At 49.6% G+C, this 10,361-nt stretch overlaps 1 protein-coding gene across 1 annotated transcript in view; it reads right to left on the bottom strand.

The window, feature by feature from the left end:
- Positions 1-225: 225 nt before the first annotated feature.
- The window catches only part of Oprd1 (opioid receptor delta 1), a 32,713-nt gene continuing 22,577 nt past the window's right edge, over positions 226-10,361 (bottom strand). The window contains exons 2-3 of the mRNA XM_028759788.1: positions 4,214-4,563; positions 226-963 (exon numbers count right to left, since the gene is read on the bottom strand). Of these exons, the coding sequence (XP_028615621.1) occupies positions 422-963; positions 4,214-4,563 (892 nt within the window). The 3' untranslated portion in view covers positions 226-421. The remainder of the gene's footprint in view (positions 964-4,213; positions 4,564-10,361) is intronic.

Raw genomic sequence — 10,361 nt, forward strand, 5'->3', positions numbered from 1 at the left:
TGACCCAACCCCAAGCTGCCTTGCTCGACTGCCCTGTTCTCTCACCTCCCCAGCCAGACTAAGTCATCGACCCCATCACTGCCTCTCCTGGTTCCTAGACTGGTCATAGACTGGAGCTGGGTGTTCAAAAGGCCAGACCCCATGTTATCCCAAGGCGCAAGCTCTGTCCCATTAGAGAGGACTTACTAATGTTCAGTTTAGGTGTCATTCTCTGCAGTCACCAATTCTGCCCCCCCCCCCGACCCCCACCCCTCCAACCAGGAGCCTTTGATCCCTCAGGTCCCGCCCCCAAGGGAGGCCTCCCCTGTGTGCAGGCCCTATTCTAGCTGTCCCGATGGTATCCAGGGCTTCCCAAGGGAGCTCGGTGTGGCCGCTGGATCACTTCATTTGGGAGGGGCGCTTAAGGGGAGGGCCGGGTAGGTCAGGCGGCAGCGCCACCACCCGGGCCGTCAGAGGGGGTGCAAGCGGTGACACGTTCATGCGTGGTGGCCTGGCGGGGACGGCGGAGGCTGCCGGGTTCTTGACGGCCACAGGGTGCGCGACAGAGCTGGCGGAAGCAGCGCTTGAAGTTCTCGTCCAGGAAGGCGTAGAGAACCGGGTTGAGGCTGCTGTTGGCGTAGCCCAGCGCAATGCACAGGTGCAGCGCGGCCACCACAAGTGGGTCGCGCCGATTGATGTCCACCAGCGTCCAGACGATGACGAAGATGTGGATGGGCGCCCAGCACACCACGAAGGCGCCCACCACCACCAGCACCATGCGAGTGATGCGCCGCAGGCTGCGGTCCTTCTCCTTGGAGCCGGACAGCAGGCGCACACTGCGCAGGCGCAGCAGCATGAGCCCGTAGCACACCGTGATGATGAGAATCGGCACCACGAAGGCGAAGAGGAACACACAGATCTTGGTCACAGTGTCCCAGTACCAGCTGGGGCTAGGGAACTGGAGCATGCATACCACTGCTCCATCTGAGTCCGGGGAAACAAGAAAAGACAGGGGTCAGAGGTCTGTGTGCCTAAGGGGCCCTGTCTGCTTGTCCCCCTTCAAAATGACTAGCTAGGTTGAGGAGATTCTGATGTCTAGTACCTTTACTTGGTGAACTCTTTCTTATGCTTAGAGACCCCAGAATTGGTCCTTATCTGGGGGAGGTCCCCTTCTGTGTTCTCTGCCAGGTTCTTTGTAAGCCTCTATGTCTATGAATGACAGTAATAATTTATCCTGGCCCAGTAACGGCAGTCACTGTGTGTTAACTCAACAGACTCCCTACCCGTTTCCAGAATTGTTCCAGTGGATTGATCAGTACCAAAGATTGATTTAAACAGTGAGTTAGGACTGGTGATATAATTCAGTTGCTGGAGTGTCCCTGGTTCAATCCCCAGCACCATATAAACTTGGGCCTGATGGCACATGTATGTAACCCAAGCATTCAGGTGATGGAGGCAAGGAGGAGCAGAAGTTCAAGGTCATCTTTGACTACATTAACGTCTAGGCTAGCCTGAGCTACATGAGATCCTATCCTAAAGGAAAGGAGGAGGAGGGAGAGGAGGAAGGGGAGGAGGAGGTGGAAGAAGTCTGACTCCAGCCCAAGTGTGTGTGGCCTTGGGCAAATTACTCACTGTCTTCATAATTTCCTTATGATGGGGCTAATAGTCTATCCACATTTCTTTAGTTACATTTAGATTTATTTGCCGTGTGTGTGTGTGTGTGTGTGTGTGCCACACATACATGTGAAGGTTAAAGAATAACACACTGGAGTCTGTGTGGAGGTTAAAAGACAGTTGTCCATTTTCTCTTCCCAACATTCCTGTTCCGGGGATCAAACTCAAGACTGTCAGGCTTGGTGGCAAGCATCTCTGAGCCATCTAGCCAGCCCTACCTGCCCCAAGGACATTTCTTAAGACAGTTGTGAAATACACTCAGATACAGAAGATATTTAGCTCAGTGGAGCTCAAAGGGTTGATGCACTCACAGGAAAGAGGAACAGAGACACATTGGAGCCTAGAGGTCAGGGCTAGGGCCAGGCAGATATCAGCTAATGTAGAGAACAACTTTGTACCAGGTGAGGTACCACACATCTATAATCCCACCACTGAGGTAAGAGGCTCTCAAGTGTAAGGCTAGACAAAATTACACATTGAGACTATATCCAAAAATAAACTAAGAAAACCCAAGTCCTTCCCAACAGCCAACCCTGTAGGAAACGAAGAGGAGCTTCCTGTCCTGGAGAACAGGCTTAGACCAGATGAGCATCTCAGAGGGTACTGTAGGGCTCTGACGCAGGCTGGACACTGGCCCAGAAATGCTCAAGATCTCCAGGAGCCACACAGTAGACTTGCAGCCTAAGTCATGAGAAAGGGGCTGCAGAGCCACAAAGCATCTGGGGTAGTTCAAGTCGGCAGGACCCCTGGGGATGACTGAGGATCAGTGTGAGTATGAGTGGTGGTGCTCAGAGAGCGGGGAGGGAGGAGGGAGGAGGGAGGAGGGGAGAGGGAGGAGGGAGGAGGCCCATTTGGCTGAGCTCCCAGCAGCTAATGACTCCTGAACTCAAGGCTGACGGTGAGCTATGGGGCCCTGCTGCTCAGACAAAACCAATTGCTCAAAGTTTGTATAATGGCCCTGGCGTTCTGCCCTTGAGGGTCAAGGTGTCTAAGATGTCCCCTATCAGTCATCGTCCCCTTTTCTACACAGAGCATCAAGCCTCTACAGACTTCTACCCAGAAGCCAAAAGGAAGGAGAGACCTGAGGGCAGGAGCCTTGAGTCAAAGGCCAAGTTCCATTAAAAGCCTGCCGGTGAGGCTGGAACTAAACCACCTGACTTGACTCTGTTTTCTTTTTTATTTCCGATATGATCTGGATATAGAATACAAAGCGGCCTTGAATTCAAGATCCTTCCGCCCCAGTCTCCTTGGTTACTAATGTATAGGCACCCTTCCACACTTCTTTTTTTTTTTCTTTCTTTTTTTTTTTTTTTTTTGGTTTTTCGAGACAGGGTTTCTCTTACAGCCCAGGCTGTACTGGAACTCACTCTGTAGACCAGGCTAGCCTCGAACTCAGAAATCTACCTGCCTCTGCCTCCCAAGTGCTGGGATTAAAGGCCTGCGCCACCACAGCCCGGTTTTTCTGCTTTTTTTTTTTCTTTTTTTTTTTTTTTTTGGTTCCTTCCACACTTCTTTACATCAAGGTAAAGATGTGTGAACAGTTGACACTAGGAGGGAAAGCAATAACATTGAAAAGTGGTTATTATTTCTCTCAACTTCCCTTCTGTGTTTATGTGCTGGCCAGATGCCAACAGTGGATGATTTGGGGGCACCTCCCCTGTTAGCCTGGTACCCCCAAATTATCCTCCTAACCAATAGACTGTAGTGGAATGAGACATATAAACGTCTATTTTAAGTCCCTGAACTCTAAGGATGTTTGGTGTAACCACTTTACTAATAAAGATGCCCTGGGAAATGTGTCTGCCACGCCCCTCAGGCCATTTTCTGGGCCTCGCTTTGGTCATTTAGCCAATGGTAATTTTTTTCTCCTTATTTTTCTTTTTTTGTTTGTTTTTTTGTTTGTTTTTGTTTTTGTTTTTGAGGCATGGTTTCATGGTTCTTGGCCTCAAACTCATTATCAAACTAAAGCTAGCTTTGAACTTCTGATCCTCTTGCTGGGCTTATAGGCGTGCAATAGCACACCTGATTTATGAAGTGCTGGGGATTGATCCCAGAGCTCCGTGCACGCTGGGTAAGCACTCTACCAACATAATGACATCTTCAGGAAGAGTGGTATGTGCTCTGAACCACTGGACCATCTCTCCAGCCCCTCCAGTGGTTTTCAAGTAGGATAAAGGGGAGTTTGGGATGGGTCTTCAGATCCTGAATCCTCTTCTGCTCACTGGTCAGTGACAACCACATCTTGGCCATTGATCCATCTCCCTGTAATCTACGTTGTCCTGGCCAGCCAGTCCACAACCCTATTATAAATTCCTTTTGGCCAGCAACCTACCAACCCGTCATGGACCCTCATAGCAGTCCGCCATCCACACCCTCCACTGGCTGACTTTCCACCCCACTGGCCAACCCTCGCCTTTCATTGTCCTGTAACCCACACCCCCACTGGCAACCACTCCCACTTGCCCAAATAAATGCTTTGGAAATCCACAGAGGCCCCCAGGTGGCCAGGCCCTCCTGCGGTCAGAGTCCCATGCTGCATGCAGCTCTCTCTCTCACTCACCCCGGGGTTGGGTCACTGCCATGACCATGATGGGGACCCCGACCCCAGAAGCCAAGACCCAGATGCATATGTTGATCAGCTTGGCCTTGGCCGGCGTCCGGAAGTCCAGGGCCTTGACAGGATGGCAGACGGCAATGTAGCGGTCCACGCTCATCATCGTGAGCGTGAAGATGCTGGTGAACATGTTGTAGTAATCGATGGAGAGCACGGCCTTACACAGCAGCTCTCCGAACGGCCACGTTCCCATCAGGTACTTGGCGCTCTGGAAAGGCAGCGTGCTGGTGGCCAGCGCATCGGCCAAGGCCAGATTGAAGATGTAGATGTTGGTGGCAGTCTTCAACTTGGTATACCTTGAAAGGAAGAGCACGGGTAACTACTCACTTCACTGATTTCAGTTTCCATTAAACTGGGGGAGTGAAGGGACTTGCTCAAAGATTTACAAAGGGCAGGATCACCAATGTGGTGTCACATGCCTGCAATCCCAGCACTCAGAAACCTAACCCAGGAAGACTGGGAATTCAGGACCAGCCTGAGCTACATGGGGCCTTTTCTCAAAAGAACAAAACAAAGTAAAAAAGTTGAGATTGGATCCCTGAATCCCCAATCGACCACCACTTCTCCCTGAAAGGGAAGGATCTCTCTGGAGCCTAAAAGCCCAGCACCAGGGAGGCAGAAGTAGGAAGACCAGGAGTTTAAAGCCACCCTTAGCTACATAATAGCTACATAATGACACCTTGTCCAAAAAAAAAAAAAAAGAAAAGAAAAAGAAAAAGAAAAAAGAAAGAAAGAAAAGAGAAAAAAGAAAGAGTCATGGGAACATAACTTATATAGAATGTAGCCCTGACCTCAGTGATTATATGACACTCAGGACAAAGGCAGGGTTACAGTTCAGCTGCCAGAGGGCTTGCCCCACAGAGGTCAGAGAAAACTTGTGGGGGGTCCATTCTCACCAGCCCCAGATGACCATACTTCATCTATACAGAATGAAGTTGAGAGCTAGATTGTTTACCTGGCCTTTAGGGAATATGATTGGTCAGCTCTGAGTGACAGGCTCTGCTGGGACCTTACACTTTCTGAAGTGTCCTCTGTGGCAGTCCAGGGGTTGGGTTCTGGTTGTGTTTGGTTCCATCCAGGCCTCCTAATCCCCACATAACTAGACCCACCTCTCTGTGGAAGCCATGGTTCCTTCCCCTTCCTGTCCCCATGCTGTGAGGAAAGTGAGGCACTTTCACAGTCACACTTAGGGTATGACCCCGAGTATCAGGCTAGGCGTATGCAACCAAACTGCCCCTAACACTCCCAGCATCCTCCATGCCCTGTGCTGCACACAGCCATCCACAATGCAGCTTGCGTGGCTATCACATACAGCTGTGGTCCCTTCTGTACAGAGCCTGGGCTGAGCATGGGGAGGAATGGAGGTGACTGTCCCAGAGCAGGGTCTTCATAAAGACACAGCCACACTAGTAAAGTTCTTTCTCACATCCTGGATTGGTAAGAATATCCAGAGAAAGCCGGGCGGTGGTGGCGCACGCCTTTAATCCCAGCAGTTGGGAGGCAGAGGCAGGCGGATTTCTGAGTTCGAGGCCAGCCTGGTCTACAGAGTGAGTTCCAGGACAGCCCGGGCTATACAGAGAAACCCTGTCTCGAAAAACCAAAAAAAAAAAAAAAAAAAAAAAAAGAATATCCAGAGAAGAGGCCAGTCTGGTCTAAAAAACGAGCTCCATGACAGTCAGGGCTGTTACCCAGAGGAACCCTATCTCAAACAAAGCAAACAAACAAGCCTGATGCTTATGAGGCCGGAGAGTTGGCTGGGAGGTTGAGAGTGCTTGTTATTCTTGCAAAAGGACCTGGGTTCGATTCCCAGTACTTGTATGGAAGTTCACTACTTCCACAGGCACCACAAATCTATATAGCAAACAGATATACATGCAGGCAAAGCCCTCATGCACACAATATAAAATAAATCTAAATAAAAAGCAACCAAATAACCAACCACCAACCAAGGCCAGAGAAGGGCAGGTGGGCAGGAGGAATTCCTGCTGTATCAGGTTATAGCTAAAGTGCTCTGAGGGTGGAGAAAGTGACTTTCTGAAGGCAGAGACTGACTGCCAGATGTGGAAGGGAAAGTGTGCACCCATAATCATAAACCTAGCACTCAGGAAGCTGAGGCGGGTGCATTACAAATTTGAGGCTAGCCCCGGCTTCATATTGAGACCCTGTCTTGGAAAGACAAATCTTTGGGTATGGTGGTGCACAGCTGTAATTCCAGCAGCAGGCAAAGGTGGCAGTAGGAAGATTAAGAGTTCAAGGTCAGCCTAGGCTACATGAGAGCCTCTCACAACAAAACAAAATTTCAAAAGCAGCACTGAAGCGGGGCTGCGGTGGCACACGCCTTTAATCTCAATGCTAGAGAAACAGAGGCAGGTGGATCTCTGAGATCCAGGCCAGCCTGGTCCACAGAGTGAGTTCTAGGACGGCCAGGACTACATGGAGAGCCTGTCTTCTCACCTTGGCTCTGTACCATGGTGTGCTGTTTCTCTGCGCTTCCATTTCCCTATCACTCCCACCAGATGGAGATTAAAAGCCCCAAATCCAGAGACTCAGACTTAGCAGATTTGAGCCTCGGGTACAGTTTACTAGTACAGCACCTAGTTGGATCCCAGCCCAGGAAAAAACCCAACAGATCAAGGGTGGGAGTCAGGAGTCTAGATTCCTCATGAAATTGAAAGGGAAGTCCTTCCTCTTGCTTTCCTTTTTCTTTTCGGGGACGGACAGAAGGTTGTGAGATAATCCTAACTGGCCATCATACTGCCAAAGAGAACGGTGAACTGCTTGCTTTTGAGAAAGGATTCTCTACATAGCCCTGGCTGTCCTAGAACTCACTATGTAGATCAGGCTAACCTCTAACTTACAGAGATCTGCCTACCTTTGCCTCCCAAGCGCTGGGATTAAAGGTGTTCGTGTTTCCATGAAGCCCAGCTGACCAAACTATCTGTTAAAGCTTTTCCTCCAGTGTGGATTAGAGGTTTGGGGTTTTTGTGGTTTGTTTGTTAGAAAAGAAGAGGAAGAAGAGGAGGAGGAGGAGGAGGAGGAGGAGGAGGAGGAGGAGGAGGAGGAAGAAGACTCCCTCATTGTCCTTCAAGACCAGCATCTGTCCCACTCCCTCCCAAAATAACTAGGAGCAAAAGTTTTGCTTGGAGCCAGAACTGCTAGTCTCGGGAAGCGCGTCTTCAGCGGGTGTGGATTGCAGCTGTGTGGGAGGCGGGCTCAAGCTCACAGCTGACTCCTCTAATTTCTCTGCTCTCACACAGAACAATTCGAGGCTGTTCTTCGCCTGCTATTTTGATTTGTGACAGCTCCTTCCATCCCCAGAGGGAGCCAGGCTGATGCTGAGTGGGAGCTGAGGCTTCTGGGGCTGGTCTGTGTTGGGCTGAGGGGCTCTCTTGCCCTCTGTAGTCATACCCTGCCCTGACGGCCTCCTCAGGTCCCCTGCGCTCCAGCTGCAAGACAAACCACACACCCATTCTGCTCTCAACCCCAGGACCTCTCAAAGGACCTTCTATGTTCCCTAAGTTGGCTCTGGCCACCTCTGGGATCCAGGCTCTGCAAACCAATTCTTTGACTAATGTCCTTCACCATACCTGGCCTTCCTGCTATTCCTTAAACACGTGTAGCCCAGCCCTCCTCAGGACTTCTGGACTTACTGCCACCCTCAACTCCCAAATTTCCCGTGACTTGCCACTTCTCTTAACTAGGGCTCTATTCCGACATCATCTCTTCCAAGAGGCCCTCTCTGATCACTCTCTCTCAGGCCGCCTCTGTGTCTCCAAACACAGACCTCTGCCTCGTATTCTCACTGAGGGGATTCACTTTCTCCTAGGACTCTGGCCCCTGTATTAGAGGACTTTGTGACCATCTTGTGGGTTCCCTCCAACATGTGCCACAGTGATAACTTATTCCAGAGTTCATGAGCTCTCGTGGACTTTTTTCTTTCCATAATTTATGTTTTTTTATTCACTTTACATCCCATTCGCAGCCCCTTCCCTCCCTCCTCTCCTCTCAGTCCCACCCTTGCAAATTCCTAACCCCCATTACCCTTCCCCTTCTTTGAGGAGAAGGGAAGCCCCCCCTTGGATTATCACCCCACCCTGGGACATCTAGTCCCAACAGGACTAAGCACCTCCTCTCCCACTGAGGCCCCACCAAGAAGTCCAGGTAGGGGAGGAAGATCCAAAGACAGACAACAGAGTCAGAGATAGCCCCCACTCCAGTTGTTAGGGGACCAACATGACAACCAAGCTATAAATGTGGGGGAAGGACTAGGTCCAGCTCCTGCACGCTCTTTGGTTGGTTGATTTGAATAATTTTTTTTGACAGACAGAATCTAATATATGTACACGGTTGTATATAATGCGGTTTGAATTTTTGATAGCACATTTTGGTCTAGGCTGGGGATGGAATTCGATGTAACAGAGGATGACCTTGAACTCCCGATCTCCTGCCTCCATATCCTGAGTTCTGAGATTGTAGGTGCACACCTCCACTCCTGGCCTCAGTACCCCCCATTTTCATTTGCATATTTGTATGTACATATTGCTAAACTTCATCAGACCTTTAAAACGCTTTTCTATATAGCCACATTATTTATGTGTTCCTTCGTTTTTCTAGTGATCTCCCTTCTAGAGCCTTCCTTCTTCCATTTGCATCTGTGGCAGGATGCTATTTCAGGCCAACTGCACAGCTCTCCTGTGTCCTGGCTTCAGAGTCTCCTTGTGTCTGGGTTTATACCCTCATTTTGGTGGGGCACACCCTGTAGTCATTTCCTGAGAAAAGGCTTGTGGGAGCAAAGTTTTTATCACCTTCGCTGAAAATGTTTTTATTCTAACTTCTGATTCCTTTGACAGTAAATATGATCATGGGTGGAAATAATTTCCCAGCAGAACTTTGAGGACATGGTCCTCTCATTGCTTGCCTGGCAGCACCTAGAGGTACCAGAACCAATTCTGATTCCTGATGCAATCTGCCCCCCTCACCCTAAAGCCCATAGAATTTTTCCTTTATGCTTAGATGACATTTGGTGACAACTCACTCTGGGGTGACTTTTTCACTTGCAGTTTGCCAGCTCGATCCTTCTGTACAGAACAGGCCTCCTGGGCAGCTTCTGGTGTCTTTTATTCCTTACGGATTTTAGCGCAAGGTGTGCTACATACACATGTCTGTGTGGAGACCACAGGTTCATGCTCAGGTGACCTTCTCCATCATTCTCCATCTTTGGGGATTTTGGTTTGGTTTGGTTTTGAGACAGGGTTTCTCACTGAACCCTGAGCTTGCCACTTCAGCTAGACAAGCTGTCCAGAAAGCCCCTGGAACCTGCTTGCCCCCTCCTCCCTCCTCCCTCCTCCCTCCTCCCTCCTCCCTCCTCCCTCCTTCCTCCTCCCTAAGTGTACTTGCCACAGCACCCTGTTTTTGCCTGAGTGCCCAAGATCTAAACTCAGGTCCTCCAGCATATGCAGCTAACACTGCTACCCATTCATCCAGCTGCCCACCCCAGGCCTCTGATTTTCTGATATGATATGTCTTTTTGATATAATAATAATAATTTGATATAATAATAATTTCATTATCTCTCATCCATTCTGTTTACTTTTTTTTTAAGAGCTGAGGACCAAACCCAGGGCCTTGCGCTTGCTAGGCAAGCGCTCTACCAGTACCAGTGAGCTAAATCCCCAACCCCTCTGTTTACTTTTTTAAACTTACTTAGACTCCTGTGATTTGTTTTCCCGAGGCTTTCTTCTCCACTCATCCTTCTCTGAAAGCTACAGCTTGTTTCGTGGTTCCAGTGTCAGCTCCTGACTCTGAGGACACGAGTCACATTTGTTTCATATTTTCTTCTGCTATGTATTGTCAACACACTTCACCATCTTGGCTGGTCTGTCTGCTTTGGCCAATCTCTTTTATCCTGGAGAGTCCCTTCAACTAAAGATGTGACTAAAATTCAGTTTTTAAGGTAAGGTGTGATAAAGAGCTGAGAGCTGTGTGTGTGAGGATCCACAGGAGGGTCCTGACAACGGGGGGGGGGGGGGGTGTGTGTGTGAAGACACACAAGAGTGAAGAGAAAAGGGGGGGGAGGGGTTGTTTTATAGATTCC

Source organism: Grammomys surdaster, unplaced genomic scaffold (assembly GCF_004785775.1).
Source record: "Grammomys surdaster isolate TR1022 unplaced genomic scaffold, NIH_TR_1.0 126313, whole genome shotgun sequence".
In the NCBI taxonomy this organism is placed as follows: Eukaryota; Metazoa; Chordata; class Mammalia; order Rodentia; family Muridae; genus Grammomys; species Grammomys surdaster.